At 34.0% G+C, this 22,332-nt stretch overlaps 2 protein-coding genes across 3 annotated transcripts in view; both read left to right on the forward strand.

The window, feature by feature from the left end:
* The window catches only part of LOC113240548 (dentin sialophosphoprotein-like), a 40,369-nt gene extending 18,380 nt beyond the window's left edge, over positions 1–21,989 (forward strand). The window contains exons 2-4 of the mRNA XM_026477884.1: positions 15,128–15,204; positions 18,974–21,895; positions 21,963–21,989. Coding sequence (XP_026333669.1) covers positions 15,187–15,204; positions 18,974–21,895; positions 21,963–21,989 — 2,967 coding nt within the window. The 5' untranslated portion in view covers positions 15,128–15,186. The remainder of the gene's footprint in view (positions 1–15,127; positions 15,205–18,973; positions 21,896–21,962) is intronic.
* Positions 21,328–22,332, forward strand: part of LOC113233202 (FH1/FH2 domain-containing protein 3) — a 63,060-nt gene continuing 62,055 nt past the window's right edge. For both annotated transcript variants that reach the window (XM_026468273.1, XM_026468419.1), the window contains exon 1: positions 21,328–22,305. In XM_026468273.1, coding sequence (XP_026324058.1) covers positions 22,070–22,305 — 236 coding nt within the window. In that variant the 5' untranslated portion in view covers positions 21,328–22,069. The remainder of the gene's footprint in view (positions 22,306–22,332) is intronic.

Consider the following 22,332-nt stretch of genomic DNA (forward strand, 5'->3'; position numbering starts at 1 on the left):
ATACCCAACTTGCCGTTATTTGGGAAATCGTGCCCGCCATTTTGCATTTTGGAAATGCGAAAAGTCGTGTCAGCCATCATGTATTCAGATATAAATGCCATTTCCAGAACCATCTTGAATTTAGAAATAATGTCACATTCTCAATAAGCACTCCCAAACAACTCGAAAACGTCTATAATTCTCGTTGTCGATCGACATTGTCGATCGACAATGTCGATTGTATCTGTAGGCACCTAATCGACATTGTCGATCGACAATGTCGATCGACACTGTCGATCGATGTCGATCGACAATGTCGATCGTATCTGTAGGCACCTTTACAGATTTATCACCCAGTTAGTACCTTTACAGCTACCAGTCCTGGCGAGAGATGTCGCTATTCACTGTATTAATTAAATTTTTATTGAATTGATATTCAATTATTTTTTGTGAAATTACTTAAACTGCACTACATATAATACCAATTAATTATATTATTTATTATTGCAGTATTTTTATTTTAAATAATTGAAATTTCACAGTTTCACACCGACGTGGTACGCAACTGATTTAATTCAAATTTCTTCTTCAAACAGTTCCGAAGTATGTCAAGTTCATATAGTATTTAATTAATACAATCTACATTCTTTCTTTAATTGACTGGTTCCTGCTTTTGCAACCTTCCGCAGCATACCGACTGTCTTTTGTTGAACTATTTTTTATTGTTTCATATTCAGCTATATAATAACAACATTTGCAATTTCATTATGCGGTTATGCTAGAGTATTTTTTATTATTAAAAACGCAACGGCGGGTTTTTAATAATTTCACTTGTCAAGATTTTAAAAAGATTTGAGCTAGCGCAAAGAATAAAAAGTAATAAGTACCAGGATCTCGGCTCCCACTACCTATTTACAGCCTTTGGAGTCGAAACCGTTGGCCCGTGGTTCATCTGTACAAAATTTTATCGAAAAAATTCATTGACCGTCTGGGAAACTCAAGGGCCGGCCCAACGCATTATCATAGCAATACAAAGGGGGAACGCTGCCAGCATCTTGGGCACCTTGCCGCGGGGACTCAATTTTATTCATATAATTTAAAAATACTAGTTTTACTTTCTAGTAGTTAAGCTTTTATTGTCTTTTTTACCTTACCTGTATATTACCTCAATTAAAACACCTTTGAGCTTTTTACAGGAGACTCGTGCACTATAGCGGGACGGTTGTATATGGCAATCAACATTGCTTTAACTCAAGTATTTGATTGTGGAACACCTAAGTATAACATTGATGTTTGTAGGAATTTAAGCAAGCTCGTTCTAAATCTTTGTCTCTAATAGAAACAAACAGCACCCTGTTTATGCTTATTATTTGTATCCAGTGCAAATATATGTAACGTGTACATTGATTTGTTTTATACTTGCAAATATCAAAAACTTTACTCACTGCGCACACCAACCTTAAAAATATGCATTTATATGCGGAAACCAAGTTTTCGTTACGTACATTTAATGTTTTGCGTATAGATTCTTATCTGTTATTAAGTATGGCAACAGTTAGAACATTAATTAATGCTTAAACAAAAGCATTAAGGAAGGATATAAAATTATCCAACAGGATGCTGATGATTTAATATAGTGATAAAAATATGCAAGTACACATATTTTCGAGGTTCCGCATTTCATTCATTGCAGTTAGTTTAAAATTACTTAGAAATAATATCTGTAAAAGATCAGAATAAATTACAAATATTCACGATCCCTTAAATATTGCTATTAATAAAATTCTCATACGTAAACAATCGTACCAAAGGTGTCTATTAATTATGCGTCGCAAATTATTACGTTACATAATATATATATGTACATTAATATAATACGTTATATTAATTTATTTAAAAAGCGTAGCGGATGACTGTCGATAATCTCTGCCTACCCAAGAGAGACTCCATTATCTGTCTAATATTTATTATGTACTTACCTAATTGCTAACAATGTACTCAGAACTGATTTCTTGGTAGAGGGTCAACAGAATCACACTTTCTGTACACTAATTTAAACACATAAACGTCAATATTATTTTAGAAGACACAGAATCACAGTGACGCAAAGGTATTCCTGTAAATGTACACGCTAAGTATAATTTTTATATGGAAAATTCAACCTCTGCAGTTTGCACCCATACGCCGCTAGATGGCATTAAGAGCGATTTGAAACACGCTATCAAAGTTTTCACAGGCACTCTACAAGGGTGAGCCAGTTTAAGAGGCTCGTTACAAATGTAAACCATTGGTGCTTTGTAGATTAAGTTAGATTTAAGATAACTTACAATTACTAAATTCGATAAATTTTTGTAAGGCGCCTAATCCTATAAGGTTTAGGAACCTAATAAATATGAATATTAGCCTTTAATGGAATACATTAAATAACCACTTCGCCACATGACTTCTATGTCTCACGTAGGTGTAAAATTTTGTACAGAAATAGTAAGTAGTAAATATACAAAATCAGCCATCTTAATTTCTAAGATACTAGATTATAGTCTTTTAGTCTCGTGTATTATTCACTATTATTATTAATTTAGTGTTTAGTGGATAAGTTCGTAAGTACACAACATTAGATGCAAAAGATTTCTTTGACTTCTATGTCAGCGTAGATGTAAAATCTATGATTTAAATTTGTGTCATAGTAATATTAAGCATTATATTTCTCAGATTAAACAAAATTGTCTAGCAACATGAATGAATATACATCTTTTTATTCATAACCTTCAGAGGACTTGTATCTATTAAAGTATACATCAGTTCGAAAATACACAAAATTAAAAAAGATTTGCTTGACATTTTACATGTGCGTCTGACATAGTACCTAGCTATGTCAGACGTACATGTAAAATGTCTGATCTAAATTTGTGTAATGGTAATGTCGAACTAAATGGACGCTACGAGGCCATTTGCCAAAACTAGCCCCTTACACCATAATATCAAGTATTACATTTCTCAAATTAAACAAAAATATTTATCAATTTGAATGATTAGAAATATTTCGATTCGTAAGCTTGGAAGAAAAGGGAAAATGTTTTTTATGTCGAATATAGTATGTAATTCGAAAATACACAACGAAAATGATGAAATAAATATTTGCATTTGTGAAATAAACAAACTTTTTTTAAATAAAAATCAATCAACTTCAAAAACCACAAAAAGCCACTATAGTAATAAGCGAAAAATAACAAAATACAGATTTAAGCCAAATAACAACAATGCACGTATACTTTAATTTATTTTTGTCTTAATTCGTATTGTATGCAGTATTATAATTACTTGTTCATCAATCTATCTACATTTATAATTTATTTATACAATTACATGTAACAATTCCGGTTCAAACCTATTTACATTAACCAAATATTATTATTGGTATGCGCTACCTACTGATCGGCCTGAAATTTTACTTTACTACTAAAAAAATATCGATACTTAAATATTTACAATATCTAATCAGTTATTTTTAGATTCGGTGCTAAAAATTCGGTGCCAAGGAAAAAGAAAACAAAGAAATACTTTAATGGATTCTAATGCTATATAGTAAATTTGTAAACTTGCCTTGGTGACAGTGAATCCAAAACTAACTGATTAGATATTGATTTGTGACAGTTGTAACAGTGTTAAAATACACCGAACATGCCTATAAAATTTGAGGGTTTCCCTCGATTTTCATGGGACCCCCATCAAATTCTGAGTTGTTGACAATGGGATTACCTCGAGAGTATAATGCCCTTTCAAAAAAAAATAGAATTTTCATGTTCAGAGCACAAATTACGGAGAAATCGGTGAACATACATAAAACATTCATACAGCTTAACATATAACCTCCTCCTTTCTTTGAAGTCGGTTAAAAACCCGGTGTTGCGCATGACGTAGTTACTCCACTTAGAGATTTCAATTTACCATTTGAGACCGCATTTTTAATAAAAAAGATATCCAAGTGGTATAAATAAGTTAGGGGCAGTTAAACAATCACGTCAAATTTCAATAGCATATTTCAATGATCAAAAGCAATAGTAGTTTTGGAGATAAAGATATTCAAACTACCGTAACGTACAGATGAATACCAAAGAATTACCATAAGAATATTTCTTTTTATCTAAACTCGAACCAATAAAAAAGAAATCTACATAAAATATATAACACCAGAAAAGCTTTGGTTAATATGTATTACTATGTATATAGTACATACTTGTAATGTATATATGTAGTACGGTAATTTAATACCTTCGAACAAATGCACACAGAACTATACAATAAACAATTAGTAAGTAGGAGCGGATATGCAGGCTGGTACATATAAAAATAATTCTTCAGGATATCCCATAGCATCGTTTGCAGCAGTACCGCTATTTTGGTCACAACGTGAGTCGTCGCCTATACGCAACGCAAATTGTAAAACTAGTTATTCCTTTATAGTTATTTTTGTACTTACCTTTTACAAGCAATCGTCTTACTAACTTTTTCAAGGCTAGTGTCGTCCCGAAATCGAATTATGGTCATTTCCTTGAGTCATTTTCTTGAAGGGTTCCGCCACCAGTGTGACTAAGAAGTACATAATGAGTTAATACAATAAAAGATTTGTTCTGATGTTTTCCAAGCAACGAACAAAATGTAAACGGAATTAAAATAAATATTAGACAACATCACATACGTTGCTCTGGATCCCAAAATAAGTAGCTAAGGCACTTGTGTTGTGGAAATCGGAAACAACGACGGTACCACAAACATCCAGATCTGAGACAATATGGAAAAGTTTTTTTCTACATTGACCCGGCTGTAAAAACCACCATAAAAACCGATATGCAAGCCATTCGACCTCAGACGCCGTCAAATAAAGTAACAAGTAACAACGCGTTAAATTCCTAAGTCATCTCTAAAAATCTACTTTCATCGTAGTGGACGTGTAATATTAATAAAAAACTGTATAACTTTTAGGAATATAAACCTGTGATAAAAAAAACCTACGATTCCATCCAAGTACTTCAAATAGATAAGTAATATAATTCGGTCTTTTCCCTAAAAGGAATTAACAGGTATACTAGACATACATAAAATGGGGTAGTCAAACATCAGGTCATATTCAAAAATAATCACCTGTAAACAGTTATTTTTAAACCTAATTTTAGTCCAATACTTTCGGCTTAACATATCCTGGCTTTTGTCCATATTCCAGTTGTATGTTTTTCTGTGGAAATTTTATTTTTGTTGCGCTCAATGAGAGTGTACTTTGTTCCCATAGGGAATTCTGGAAATAATCAGCATTTTTTTTTTCTATGAATTTTAAATGCGGATATGCAATATTTCATGTATTTGACCCATATTTTAATGCGGTGTTTATAGGAGAAGAAATTTTTATGACACATTTATCTAACATAATAACTTTTTTATGTTTTGTTATAAAACATTAATATTCGAACAACACGGGTTTGCAATACAACACTAGTATTGTGTAGACATTATAGTAGTGACCCGCCCCCATATTCACATTAGACCTCACCTTGAAGTCTGTTTAGATCATTTATTTACATTGCACCCGTAACTCACACCACGTAGTTGCTTCCAGTGACTCATCAACACCCTCTCTAAACACTCATACGTATGGATGACCTTTGGCTTGTTCGCCAATAATTTATACTCCAAAAGAAAACTTCATAACTAAATAAAAGAAGCTATCAGCGCAAGAGAGGTGTATATTCTGATGCTATTTTCACATATAAAAAATGTTTCATTATGAACATTTTTTATACCTACCTGAAAATAGCATCCCAATATAAAATACTTATGTACTTTAGTATCATTATAAAGCAGCATTGTAGAAAAAAATAAACGAGAGTTACACCACTTTTGCGATGATAGATAGAAATAATGTTTGTTTTTATACTACCAAGTAACGGGACGAACAAGTCGTGCACCTGATGGTAAACTAACACGCCTGTTCATAACAGTTGCAGTACCACTCAGTTCTGCAAATCGCAAATATCTGAGGGGCACTGCCACTGCGCCCGTCACCCTGAGACATTCCTATGTGTCTGTAATTTCACCAGCAACCTTACCCTTCAATATCGGCACACAGTAATGCTGATATTACAGCTTGAGTGCAGAAATAGATTAGGTGGCAATACTTCGCTGGAAGAACTCTTTCACAAGGAGCTATACGGCTGCTGAAATGTTAAATCCAAAAAACTTGCAAAACTTGCAAAACTTACAAAAGCTGTATGGTTTTAGATGTCCGCGTCTCCTATTCACTACGTACTCTCTCCGGGGAAGTTCGTGCAACTAAATTAGTCCCAGAAGTTGTGAGCGGTTATCGAACCTTTCAATGTATTTATTTACCTGTTGGTCCATGTCAATTGGCTACCTGACTAGATGCTGGCTGGCCCCATTTCGCCGGAGGCAACAACCGCCCCAAGTGTTTGACACTTAAACTGCTCGGAGTAGGCCATTTATTTTCGTGGTGTACTTTCGACAGAAATAAATCTGTTCTATAGCGTGATTGTTTGGCGTGGATCGAGTTTGTTTTGTAAATTGAGATTATTCTGTTCTAGAACGATTTTGGGAGAATTTATCGTCAGTCATTAATCAGACTTGTTTATAGCGAAATTCATGACTTGTTCAAAAATTGACGTATGTGTGTAACACGGCAGATACTTCAAGAGTAAAGAACACTTAAATAAAAAGCATTGTCTGTATGACGACATCAACGATAACTGACATATAAGTAAAAAATATTGTTTGATATAATAAAGTATCTCTCTAATTAAAACATACTTACTCTTTCAATTTCAGCATTAACACCTCTCCTCCACCTCATCCACTGGGCGAATACGTCCTACGAGTACAAACTACATTTTAAAAATAGATTACTGTTTACTACACTTCAAACCAGTGTACTTTGATACTAAAATGTCCAACCAGTAGCGCGTTTTTTATTAAAATAAGAAGTTTTTGTCGTCGCGTCCATAACAATGAGATTGAGAGCTTCAAACATTGTTTTACTAGACAACTAGTCTATAAAGCGGTAACAAAAATAGCCCCGCTCCCTCGCTGAAATATTATGTAATTAGTGGCCACACAGACTCTGATTTAGGGAACAGCATATTTTTAACAAAAACTATAATTTTCACGTAGGTACTGCGTTAAAAAAATATCCCTTTGATAGCTTGATATATTATTCGAGGAATACCAAACTGATTCAGTTGCAAACAAAATGTTGTCATAGTTCTAAGGACAACATATTTTTTATTCACAGTAGCCGCTCTAGCATTATTAAGAGCTATAGTATTATTGTTATTTTCATGCAATGATATGTAGATTGTTTGGTACTTGCTTGCAAACCTTTAAAAGGGATGTTGCGATTTCACAAAACTTGCAAACAGAATATAAAAATGAATAAAAAAAGAAAAAAGTACGTTCAAATTATTTAACAATACTACTTAATACATAAAACAACATACTGTATGTAAGTGTTATTAGAATTCATTTATAACATATCGATACCTCTTATAATAAAATTCTACCTGAAATATAATTGAAATTGAAATTGAAAAATGGATTGAAATTCACATAAATTTCCCTAAAAGACAGGTTCAACTACTATTCCATTGGTTTATAACATAAAAAGGAAAAAAATTTGAACTTGATTTGTACGAAAGTACTAAATGCGTCCCTGTGCCTAACACACGTGTAAAATACTGATGTATTGTCCTCGAAGAGTTTATGGCTATAGTTGCCGATTGCTTTCATGTTCGCCTCTATATAAATCTGTGTAACTCAACATAATTTAAAAGATATGTTATAACATGTAGTATTGTTTGCATACTTTGTATTTTTAGCTATATCCGGTTTGAAGCTTACTATTTACTATGCAATAGATATCCGAATATTAATCGTAAATAAGTAGATTCTTCAAATTTATCTAACTCTTTGTACTGTCGTACATCCCAATTAAAATCGTAAATAAATATATTTGTATACCACACAAAAAACGTCATGCTATAGGTCATTCAGATCAGACATTATTTTATATTAGGAACAAATATTTTTATCGCCAACTCAAAATTAATTTTTGCCTAAAGTGGATTTTTATCAAAAGTACTATCACTACAACCAGAAAGTATACTTAATTTACTTATATACTAAACCACAAACTGCACAACATCAAGAGAGCGAATAAAATACTGAGCCCTTATCATGTTTGTTATTTTTAAGTTTTGTATATTTGTTATTTATGTCATATTGATTTCTTTTGAATTTGATTCATTTCTATTAGCATGACAAAATATACATAGAAAAAAATATTATTAGTTCTTTCTCCGCGGGGAATTTCTATGCTACTTTGCTGTCAATAGAATATCCTACTTAGAAATACTAAACAATAGCGTACCACACCGATATGTAAGAGATTCAGCTTTTGTGAATTTTGTCGGGGTATTTTGTCCACTGGAATATTTTTTTTATATATAACATCAAGTGACGGGACGAACAAGTCGTGTGCCTGATGGTAAGCTACACGCCTGTCCATAATAGTAACGGTGCCACTCAGAGCTTTAAATTACAAAGATCCGAGGGACACTACCACTGTACCCGTCACCCTGAGATACAAGTTCACAAGTCCCATGTGCCTGTTATTTCACCAGCATCCTTATTACCCTTCAAAACCGGAACACAGTAATGCTGACATTACTGCTTGGCGGCAGAAATAGGTAAGGTCCAAGACTATCCCTGGACGAACTCTTTCACAAGGAGCTCTACTGGTAATAATATCTTTAAGACCTTTCAGTAATAGTAATAATAGTAGAGTAAATATTAGTTAATCTGTGATAATTGTGTCAATGTTATTTACTGACATTGGTGAATGCTTACAAAAATATTTAAAAAAGAAATGGTACGAGTACCTTATAATCTTCCTAAACTCTTGAGTTGATAATACGATTGTCGTCATATCATACTTTTATATCTTAAGATGTGCAGCGACTTTTATGAATTATTTTTGAAAGTATTCATGAAAATCTACACTTTCCCTCTTTTATACATTTGAATAATTTTTGGTTCGATCAGTTTTCAAGAAAATATTCATATCAAATAGTCATAGAAAATTATTAAAATAATTCTGGCGTTACAAATCTCACAGAATTTATGTGACTTTTTTTTATAAATATACGATGGTTTAATAAATAATTTGCAGGAGTTCAATTTAGACTACAGTGAAATGCTTATTCAATTTTATTTTACTTGACTCGGTAAAAAAATTGATTGACAATCTATAGGAAAAATGAAGTACTTGGTATAAAGGACCCGGATTTATACGAACTACTTCATTTTTGCTATAGATCGAGTCACGTTTGGATAGTTACGAAATTGTCATTTGCTGTACGGCATCACTCAGAACATCGTGTTCGGTTTTCCTGTTCTCCGTACTTCGACATGAAGCAACTATTACCTGCAACTCACAGATTAGTTAAGTTTTGCCCCGCAACAAGCTAGTAAACTAGTCTAAAAGCAGCCCCTTGAAGTGAAGTTGTTCAACAAGGATAGATAAATATCCCAGGCAATCCCGGCCATTTGCAACGCTGCACTGCCCAATAAAAACTTTTAAAGTCTAAAATAGCTCACCAGTCCTACAGCATATACAAAAAAACAGTATTGCATCTTCATACACATAGACGTAGAATAAAATCAATACTATAATATCAAAACTAGAACTTTAAAAAAGAAAGCTTTGAACTTTAAAATACAAAGATAAAATCGTTTTATTTGTCATCATAAGAGTCTAATAGACGTTGTTAGGTATACAAAGTTTATTTCTGCTTTATTGTACAACATATTACTGAAAGTTATTGTACTGCATAAATTCGTTAGGCTGAGTTTTCGGACTGACCTATATCGATGGAGTCAATGGACAAAAGATAGATGATGATAGCCAACTTTTTCCTACGCTGTTATTACATTCTGTATCTTATTACGGTTAGATAAATTATCAGATTTGATTGTGCCACCCTAATTATTTCGGCTGTAGCGTCTGGCGCTTTTGTGATATATTGAACTAACATTATATGGTAGGTAGTTATTAAGATACCTGATTGTGCTTTAATGTTTTGGACACGGTTTTGCTCGGCAATGTGCGATCGTCAACCAGATACCCAAGCAGTCGTCCGTAGTTTTTTATATACCATTGTATTTGTTGTACAGGCACATATTGTATCTAGGTATGTACAAATAGTGCTGCTATTTAAAAAATAAGCAAAAATTATAATAAACATTCTCTAACTATATTGAAATGTGTGTACTTTCTCATTTAAGAGTTCACATCCCCTATATAGGTGCTTTTAGTAGGTACTACTAAAACTTAGCAGTAGGCATCTAACCAAAATATTAAGCATAGCTACATTTATTAGGTACTCTTCTTATCATAACTAACGTAATCGACATTTTAGCGAAATTGAGTTATTACCATAACTGCAATTAACAAAACCGGACCTACAACAGCCTGTAAGCGGTGTTTTATCTCTATTTGATACCTTATTTACTTTCAGTTTTATTGTTGAGCAAATTAAGCATATTCGACATATTACAAAGAATTAAATTGAAATGAATTAAAATGAAGCCGTGGTAGCCTAATTGGGTTGACCTTACTGCCTCTCAAGCAGAGGGTCGTGAGTTCGAATCCGGACTCGCACCTCTGAGTTTCTCAGAATTTATGTGCAATATTTAATTTGAAATTTATCATGAGTTTTTCGGAGAATGAAAACATCGTGATGAAACCTGCACGTCGAAGAAGGTTCATAACCCTGAAGTTCATCCATAAGACTATGGCCTAAGCCCTCGTTTGAAAGGACACCCATGCCCAGCAATGGGACGTATAAATGAGTCGATGATGATGAAAGAATTAAATTGTAAGTTCTAATATCTCAGCACACTTAAGCGTGAAAGACTCATAGACCGGGTGCATATCGGGCGCGGGTGCGTGAGCCCGTCTCGCGCTCGGTGTGTTGTCGTTCCTATAAATACACGGAATTAAACCCGCCACGGTTTCGACCCGACCCGCGCCCGATCCGTATCCGCTCTCTGCGTTTCACGCTTTAGTCCAAATCGCTATTGTTAATTAAATGTTTCAATTCATTCACTTGCTGCTTAGTAAAGGTTTGCATCAACTAGTTATGTTACGTCTATCTGCCGGTTATTACAAGTAATGATGTCTCCATGAATTAGCGAAACCCACTTCGTTTCAAATCTGAATAATTAATACACGGCGGACCTATTAAAAGAAGAGGTTATTGCCAACTGTTCTTTAAGCTTGAAATTAGTTCCATTTTCATTTTTTACTGCGAATATGTTTTGTTTTTCGCAATTTATATAGATAATTTTAACTACGTATGAACCTAAATCGATATTGGAGTCACAATCCATGAATGAAAAAGATTTCACATTAATATACGTATAAAATGAAAATTTAATAATGTATCAAAAAAATCAATATATTGATTACAATTTATTTAATTATTCGTCAAATAAACAGTCAATAATAATAACTTTTTCACTTCTCATGCTCTTAAAGTTCGTATTTATGCAGGATGTAGGCTGTATAAAATAGTATTTATGCTCAAGTTCACAAAATAGCATTTTATGTATGCATAAAATAAAAAAAACATCACATTAAATATGTCTAATTGTTGTAATTTTACATTCAATTTTAATTAAATAATCGTTTATTTGTAATATTGCTGTTTAACTTCCTCGCAATCGAAGTGAAAAGCAGAGTGTATAACTCGTTCATAAAACCCAAACACTCGTCTCGGGTAAAATGACGCGTTTTATGTACTTGTTGTACAATCTATAATATTATTTTAAAAAAACCCTCATAAGTTTGGTTATCGGCTTTTTTATTGGGATTACATTTATTTGCCAAGTTTTAATGGAATCGGTTAACAGAAAGTGCGCGAAACCGGATTCATTCCCTAGATTACCACCTTTAGAGGTGGAATATTTTCTTCACATTTAAATGGGACCAATACTGAAGTATCTCTTTCCAACAAAAAAGAACTATTAAAATCGGTGCACAAATGGAGTTACCACGTAAAGTAAGCACAAAAATAATAGTCCCAAGAGGACATTCTCTTTTTTTCAAATCGGTTAAAAAGGGCTTACGAATAAAATTAATTTTATTAAAAACTTTGTGAACATTTGTACGTTATTGCATTACACTATTTATATTATTGGCGCAACATCATTATCTTCATCATAATGTGTAGGTACAAACCTAATTATAAATTAAATTTGTCAACTGCATGATCTATAATTTAAAGTTGTTGTACGGAAATGTAGTCGTACAGTCAGCGCATCGTCACTTTCAGTCGGTGCTTGCCAAGCGCCCACGCATGACGTAACAACAATCGCGATGAGCTGTACTTTGAAGTCTGCAAAAATTTGGTCTAATAGAAATGGCCAAAAGCCCTAAATTATAATTAAAATATCAATGACACAAAATAAAAGTATTTTTAATAAGTTCTAAATAAAGTAGACTGTTCAGCAGTCCGTACTTACGTTATTGAACTTATAAACAGAATAACTATAAAACCTTTGTTCGACACGTTCAACTTTAACAATCTAAATACGTATTATATTTATGTTATTTTGCAATGAAACCCTAAGTAAACTTCAATCAATCAGCCTATTGCAGTCCACTGCTGGACTTAAGCCTCCCCAAGTGTACGCGATAGTGCCCGATCACCCGTTTTCCACATCCAACCACTACCCGCGACCTTCTTCAGATCGTCGGTCCATCTTACAGGGAGATGTCCTACGTTACGTTTGCCGAGACGTGGTCTCCACTCGAGAACTCGTCTACTCCATCGCTTATCGGTTCTGCGACAGATGTGGCCAGCCCACTGCCACTTCAGTTTGTTACATTTCTGGACGATGTCCACAACTTTAGTCTTTTGCCGGATAACTTCGTTCCGGACTTTGTCCCTTAACGAGATACCTAGCATAGACCTTTCCATAGCTCTCTGAGCGACGTGTAGTCTGTGAGCCAGTTTCACCGTCATATTCCACGTCTCGGCTCCGTAACTCATGACCTGTAGGACGTATTGGTTGTAAACCCTGGTCTTCAGGCACTGTGGGTGTGGCGACAAGAAGACATGACCCAGTTTCCCAAATGCTGCCCAACCCAGCTGCACTTTCCCAGCTATTTCACGCTCGAAGTAAACTTATTATGATATTGTATACTTGATATAGTATATAATATCTGTCATTCTCGTTCTCTGCAGTCGCTGCTGGAGCGAAGGACAATACTGTTGGACCAATTGAGGTTACTCGATATGTAATTAGTATATATTTAGATGCTACTTTCATATACAAAAAAATATTAATCATGTATTGGTCATGTATGATTACTATATATATATAATTTTACTAATTTTAATTTCCTGGTATAGTATATGCATTTTTTTTCGGTGATTGCGGCTATTTAGAAACAAACTTTAATAAGTTTTTATGCTTTCTTGAAAGAAATCCTTAGCATGGGACCCGGTAATATGGTGCTCGATGGTATGGTTGTCTGGGACGTTATCATTACAATAACCCTGCGTGACGAAAGTGGATGTCGTGATGCTTGTATTGAATGGTGATTCTATGCATTACAATGAGTGTCATGGAGTAAATAATTGCGATGCAGTGTGTAATACAAAATAAGATTTATTTTCTTTTATTATTTCAATATTCAATTTATATATATTTGGCGAAACATTCGTAAAATCCCTAAAATCATTCCTTTTCAAAAGTTCGATATTTTACTATTTTATTTTAGGTCCATTTTGTAAATAAAATATTGGGCGACGGTAACTTTAATCATTAGTAGAATCATTAGTTTTAATTTCCTGTTAATACGGATTTGTCGAACGATGCGAAGTTGATTTTGCGTTCATGTAACTTTCCAAAATTTTGCTTTTGTTTTTTTTTAGCTTTGAAAGTTCCTTTTACTTATTAAAGGCGATTTAATCAAAATTTTACTGTTTTTTTTAATTTCTGGCGGCTTCCACTTTGTCACAAAAAAACTAACTAAGTCGATGTTGAGAGATGTTGTTTGAGATGTAATTGCTATTTTATGTATGCTTATTATTTATTTCAGTATAAAAATTACATACTGGGTAACAACTCTCTGGTTAGTTTTCTCTACCTAATTTCGGTGGCAAATTTTATTATTTGAATATCGCAGAATATTACTTATCCTGAAATATTATGTAATATTTTACGATAATATACTCGAACACTTAAATTGACACTGAATTTTATTAGATAAAACTAACCTGTGAAAATTACCCTACTATTTTATATTCTCACTATTTTTGTTCCGCTAAACGTGTCGGTGTGTGTATATATTTAATTTAATAAATACTACACTCTCACTCGTCCACAACAAACGCCATAACAATAATATTCATTAAATGCTAAACAAAATTGTAATAACTCAACTATGCAAATTATGTAAAGGATTTAGTACCACACTTCGAATACTTCTTGTAATATTTTGATCGCCGTGATCCAACAACACTATGACTGAGATTTATATAATCTCAGTACAGAGTACTAAAACCCGACCTCAAAAGTCATTCATCTCTTAGCTTGCCACTCTTAAAGGTGGAATATTTTCAAATTGAAATAGGACCACTATTGAGGTACACTCTGTCTAACAAAAAATAATCATCAAAATCGGTTCACAAATGTTATGTGGCCGGAGTTATCGTCTAACATACACAAAAAAAAACATACAGTCGAATTGGGAACGAAGGCTTCAACTAAGCAAAGACGCAAGTTTTTCGTATTTATAAAATAAAACTTTGCCTAAGTTGAAGCAGGAAATGAAATTAAACTTTGACTTTGCTTCATAATTTCTTGCTTAAACTTAGATAAAGTTGATTTTGTAAATACAAAAAATTTGGTTAGCTAGCCATCTTGGCTTAGTCAAAATCAAAATATATACGTCAACAGTAGATCCTGAATTTCTAAGAGAACCAATTTAGCAAACAAAAATCGTTAGTTAAAATAAGTGTGTATTATTTATATATATTCTTGCAAAATAAATTGTACAATACAATGTTTTCAGGTTTCCCCGAGCACTGCGAAACTGCCAACCGACTCATGGACACTGTTTGACATATCAAAATGTCGTTTAGAAATTATGTAAGTACCTATGCTTATTTTTTTTCCAAAAATATACTAAAGAACCTCGCAGAAATAACAACCTCGTGGGGAAAGATCACCGATATTTAAGATCCCCTAAAAAAATCAAATTAATTCTAAATAAAACCAGTGTTTTCTGAACCCATAGAAAACTTTTGCAACGTTGTAAGTACAGCACTGTTTTGTTAAGTTTAAGATTACAATTGTGTTATAGAACGTTGAATTTTTCTCTTTCATCAGACAATTGAAATATATAACATCACTGCAGCAGCGAATCAATAAGCGGGAAAGTTATAATGTCAGATCACAGATACACACCCCTAAAGTTATTTCAGCAACAAACTTCGATTTCTCTTGTATCAACAACTGCCAACAAAAAGATACATGTAATCATACGTTAAAGCAAATTTTAATAAAACAAGCAACATAAAAAGATAAAGGACTTTGTAATTTTTCGCCAAAAGCTCTAAATCAACCTCCTTCATTTCATCGAATTCAAGCGATCCTATCAAATTATAATTATCTAATTATGTTCATTATTTAAAGCCTAAGTTGATAAGAACGCTTGAGTCATCCTAGCTCAAGTGAGACCATAAAACCGGCGTCAAATTCTTTGGCATAGCTCGCTATTAATCAGTCTATCCAGCACTTAAATATCACGAGGAGCGTAGGGCTCAATAAAATCCTCCCTGTATGTTATCTGCGTACACGCATTCCGCGCGCTATTTATAAAGCGGTGAAAGGCGAACCATAATATATGATAGAGTTGAACGAAGAATATGGATTTTATGTCTCGACGAATACATAAATCGTCGTACGTTTCTTAGTAGGTATTGACGGCGAGAACCTTACTGCCATTTTAATTATTATTACACATAATAAATGATAGCGCGTCTTAATTACTTTAAAATGCTTACGTGGTATTGGTATAATAAAGTGGAAGTTTTATATAATGTATTTAAATAGTTAAGCTATACTGAAAACATTAAACTTGCCATATATTTTCAAAACATTTAATGTCTCAGCACTATCAGACATAACAATAATTGCTGCACTCTCGACGAGATTTCCAATCATAATAGGAATAGTTAGAAGTAGATTCCTTTTTAAATATTATATATCATAGGTGTACTATCTCCGTAATTAGGCGTAAAATTATTACCACGTTTTCCCTTTTACATAAATATATAAAGAATCGTTAGCTATTGCCCGCGATTTCGTATATAAAAAGGGAAAATGTGATAATAATTTTACGCCTAATTACGGAGATAGTACACTTATCATATATATTATTATAACATACTAGCAAAACAACATTAAAATTAAAAGTTATATCAGTTGCATGTGTACGCATTGCGTTGATTCAGCATTTATTTTTAAGAAGTTATTATGTCAGTTATACAATAAACGTTTGTGAATATATTCATTGTAAATTACTGAAAAACTTCTTTACAAACAACGTTTGGTAATTCTAAAAATGAAAGTAAATTAATTTGTTACTCTGCGAACCCACTGAACGTTAAACAATCAACAAACAATGCCTCGTAGTGAATCGACTCACGTGTCGGGTATATTTTTGACAGTGGGGTTTGTTTCTGTAGTTGCGCTTGTGTTATTTATTTTATTAATTTTATGCGGAAATAGATTTTCCTACCGAAAATTAAATGTATGAAAAAATATTCAAGACAAGCCCATCTATTTTATTCGATTTAACATTTACTGGGTTAGTAGAGTTGCAAATTAATTTACTTCCATTTTTATTAATTTGGACTTTTGCAAAGTAACGCTTGCATCTATTAATTATTTGTAATTCTAATTCTTGCCGCCAAAGTCATCAGATTTCTAATAGAGCATGCAATATAGAATTGTCCACGCAAACCAATAATGTCGCAAGTCTATTCCTGCTAAATAGTTTTAATGTTTGCCCCTGGGATTAATAATTGTCAACGTTATTCATTCATTTAGGGGAAACTGTAACCTTTTAAAATCAAATGGATAATGTAATAATGTATGTGACATGAATACAGATTCGCCCTCAGAGGTAGCTAGTGTAGTTTTAAAAAATATGTTTGATGATCATCTCATTTTTTTTTCAGATGTGAATTATACATACATTAGTCTGAATATATATTACATTATTTAGAAAATTACGGTATTTCAAATGTGTGAGTCTACTTTTATTTTTTCCCTGCCTGAAATAATGATAATAATAATACTTAATAATTATAATTTAAATGTTTATTGAATTGATATTCAATTATTTTTTGTGAAATTACTCCACTAGTTTGTTATAATTGTTAATACAAAGATCGCACACTCAGAAAAAATTCCTTCGATCCGGCCGGATTCGAACCGGCGTCTTCTAGCTTACCGTGCCAGACGCTATACCAACTAAGCCACAGAACGAACCCGTGGACCCCACGAATTTTTCTATGTGCTTGCGTCGTGTCTTTGTATTTGGTTTTTATAGACTTTATAGTCGTAGCACCATCTGTTAATTATAATTTATTTAAGAAGAAAGTACAAGACATTGTAATAGCCACAATAATTAAAAAAATATTTCAGGTTGTACAAATATTCGAGAACTTCGATTAACATCTTCACAACCTTTTCTTAGTTAATCTATTCTACATATTACAATACGAAAAAGATTGTACATAAATATTATATGTAATATTTATGTACTATGGCTCTATAGTTAAGTTACCTCATTAAATAAAAACATTTTTTGTAAATTTTAATTTAATAATATCACTTCTTCAAAACAATAACAGCGTAAAACGGCGGAATTTATTGAAACTTCATATGAACTTTACATCATTTTTGACCAGGTATCTAAAAAGTACGAAAGAAACATTTATTCGTCTATTAGGTACAAATAAAATATACAAAGAAACTAAATTGAAATTAAAATAAAAAGCAGTCTCGTTTAATGATATTATAAATGATTATACCATTAGGTACTAAGCGCTCTCTAAAATGGTAGACAATACAATAACAGCCAGATAAATTATAAGTTGCTTGAGGAAAATTGTTCTCTATCAATAATCTTAATCTCTTATAGATCATTGTTCACTATTCTATGTGTCCCAAAGGCTGAATATGAGTCGATCGACAGTTTAGAGAACTCGACAACGATAATTAAAGACCGGCTCCTTCAATAGAAAGTTCTAGAAAAAAACCATACATCGGACCACGTGGTGACCGCTTCCTGATAAGCCGAGCGTTGAAAAATCGCAAAGCTTCATTCGTTGACCTGAAAAAGAACCTTGAGGAAGTGAGAAATATACCTACATATTAGCCTATCGACGGTCAGGAGGAGGCTCCTTCCTGGCAATATCACCGCCACCGTCAATCACCGTCCAGCTCATGGCCCTAGATTACTCTATCAGCATAAAGTTACTAGAAATCATGCTACAAGCCGCAAATTAACTGAAGTTGACAGTCAAATAAGTTATTTACATAAGTATCCGTTTATTTTTCAAATTAGTGTATTTAAGAATTAGGGATTAATTAAACAAATAATGCACACACTCATCATAGCCCCGCACTAGGGAAACCCTGTGTCGCGGGTGCCATGGACACACACATAAACAACCACAAATTACACCCGAACTCACGAGAGAAATAATTGTAGGCCATACAACTATTTCTTCCGGCCCGGGAATCGAACCTAGGACCTCTGCGTGGCAGTCCGGCACGGTAACCGTTCGGCCACGGAGGCAATTAATTACTTATTTTGGTTTTAACTCATTATTTTTCATTCCAGTATAACACATCATCGTACGGCCGGAGTCGAGACGCGGCAAGAAGCGCGACCAGCATATCAACAGACCGGCCTACTTCCGTCACTGCCAAATACTCCAGCGTAACCCCCTCATACAAGTCTAGTATCCCTGTTCTGAGCCCCGAGAGATCTCAGGATGAAACCCACATTTCACCCATTACAAATCGATTTGCCAATTACAGTAAAGCGGAAAAATCTACTTCTAAATACGATAAGAAAGATTACAACGAAAAAAGTAACTCAAAATTTGACAAAAAAGATTATGAAAAACCAACTTCTAAGTACGACAAACTAACTACTAAGTACGATAAGAAAGATTATGATAAGTCAAGCTCTAAGTTCGAGAAAAAAGACTACATCGAAAAACCTTTCTCTAAGTACGATAAAAAAGATTACGTTGACAAGTCACTCTTAAAATACGAAAAGAAAGATTTCAACAAACTTACCATACCGTCGTTAACAACCAACCGGAGTCGAGACGTTAGCCCTGTATCGACGTCATCAAAATACAGCCTCACTCGGCAATCACGACATTTAAGCCCTGACCGAAGAACGAACAAAACTTTTAAAGAGAAAAGCCGAGACCCTAGCCCAGCGGATCGTGAAAAAGACATTCCAAATAAGACTGATAAGTCCTCAGGTTACAACAGCCTGTCGAACTTCAAATTATACCCTCGTTCCTCAAATTATACTCGATCTGCCTCAAGAGAATCTAAACCTGAACTAACTGTTAACCGATATTCGATAGCCAATCGTTTATCGTCAAATTATCTTAGAAGCCCACCCACAATTAACCGAACTTCTGTATCACCAGTAAACCTTAACGAAATACCGAGAGAAAAACTGAAGAGTGACAACGAACAATGTATATCGCCAGTGGCGCTTACAGAAGAATCCAGCGGACCACAAAAAGAATCAGAACATAAAGTTATAGGAAATGATATTGAAATTGTAATTGAAAACGAAGATGAAAATGAGACTGAAACATTTACCGTTGTAACTAGACACACTTCCCCTACCCCACCAGGTTCCTCAGCATACGTAAGAGCTAGAAGGGCAGACATGGCTAAAACTGTTGAAAAAACACTAACTAGACCAAAGAAAAGATCAGAAATGACTGACAGAGAAATACAAACTGATAGGTTGGACGACTCTACACGTTCCAGCAGATTTGCCAGCACTGCTAGGTCGAGCATTTCAAATTGGTCAGTATACACCCCAAGTGCTACCAATTACACAGGTTATGCAGGTAGATTTTCTACTCAGTACCCTTCATTACGGGAAAAATCAGGAGGTTCTTATAGCGACAGAAGCAGTAGAAGCCACAGTACTGAAAGAATTCTTAAAGATTCAGATTTAAACACACATTCTGAAAATATCCAAAACAACGATACAACAGGATCTGCTAACAATATATCCGAATCTGATCAGGGTATCATATCTGTATACGAGGACAAAGACGATGAGACTTCTGAAATTATTATTAATGTCAATCTTAAATTCAAAAAAGCTAAAAGTCCATTAACAGTTACATCAGCGGAACTTGTTTCTCCAGAAATAACGGTATCAAATAGTCAACTACCCCCCCAAGTACCTAAACCAGAAGGTACGGGGAAAGCAAAAAAAGTGAAAACGAGGAAATCAAGCACTGACTCCTCGGATTCTGGTTCAAAGAAGAAGACAATTAAAAGACGAAGTAAATCTGTCAGTTCTACAGACTCTGATCAGGGGAACGAGGCAAACGAAAAAAATACGGAATCCAGTCCGTCACCTACAAAAAGTGCAACAAAAAACTCTTCCAGTAATAATTTACAAAATGGTAACATAAATTTGGAACGTTCTAAATCACGAGAAACTAACAGCCCAGAATCAAGCATTACTCTCTCTACGCAATCCTCGATCAGTGAAGACGATACGGTCTCAAAATCGAAAATTAATGATACGTCAAGAACTTCGGCAGACGAAACGTCTATTCCAACTGACCGTTCAGCAAAACAGGCATCACCTGTTGGAAATCAAAAGGAAGGTGGCACCGAAGAAGCCAAGTCATTTTTGATTCGAGCTTTAGCGCCGGTCACAAACCTTTTTAAAATGAGACATCAGGATTCAACCGATAACAAAACTTGGCCTGAAAATTCCACCTCTGAATCTACAGGAAAAGATATATCCAATCTAGTAACAGAGAGTGAGAAATCGAATAAAAACAAAAATACCACAAATAATATTATTGCCTCCAATGAAGATAATATTGTCAAATTAAAAGCCATCAGACACATCGAATCTGGAGAAAGAGCCTGGTGGTTAGATTCGCAATCAGACAAGTTAAATTCCCAAAGTACTAACAAATCACCGTCAGAAAAAAATATACCAAAGAAAATTAGACATATTGAATCAGGCGAAAGGGCTTGGTGGCTTGAATCGAATGGCAGTGAAAATACAACAGAAAATAGTTGCCAACAAAATTCATCTGAAAATGTAGGTAAACAATTTAAAAAATGTAAATTCGTTGAAGACGAAAAGCCATGGTGGTTAGATAGTTCTGCTAACATACCAGAAGGCGTGGAACAGTTAACACCTCCCAGAAAATCATCTAGTGATAGTGACAAAAGTGAGAAATTTAACTTCTATAAAATCCGCCACATAGAATCAGGGGAGCAAAAAGATTGGTGGCTCTCGAGCAATGATAATTCTTTAAACAGTAATAAACTGGAGGGACAAAATACCCAAAACAGTCTTAGTAAATCAGGATCTGACCAACGAGGTTTTCCATTAAGACGAATTCGGCACGTGGAATCAGGTGAACGTCCTTGGTGGTTGGCAAGTGATAAAAATATACCCGAAGGTATAGAAAAATTGCCTACTCCCCCACCTCAACAAGACAGTGATAGCTCTGATTATGAAGAGGTTCAGATTTATGCACCTTCTAATATTCCTCCTTTCCCTTTAAATCTGCCTGATGACGAACCTTTAGGTGCAAGAAGGAGTCCTGAAGGCTTAGAGACTCCAAAAGAAACTGAAGATTACAACCGAGGTCGTGTTTCACCTTATGAAAATAATCGTCTATACAAAAGGAGAAGTATGGCAAATTTAACATATACGAAGGGAATGGATAAATACATATCGAGATACACTGATATAGATGACATTCTAGGCACATCTGGACAAATTTACAGTCCTTTCATGGACTCCTTACTGGCAAGAAGAACAGGACAAACGCATTTCGATGATGATGAGTGTGAAGAAATTGATCCCACTCAAGTGAGAATTCACGACAGCACAGCACAGATGCCAGTCATAAAGAAACTTCGCGGCAGGTAATTTTTTACAATAAAAGGGAACGC

This window comes from Hyposmocoma kahamanoa, unplaced genomic scaffold (genome assembly GCF_003589595.1).
Source record: "Hyposmocoma kahamanoa isolate Upper Pololo Valley unplaced genomic scaffold, ASM358959v1 100021, whole genome shotgun sequence".
NCBI lineage: Eukaryota > Metazoa > Arthropoda > Insecta > Lepidoptera > Cosmopterigidae > Hyposmocoma > Hyposmocoma kahamanoa.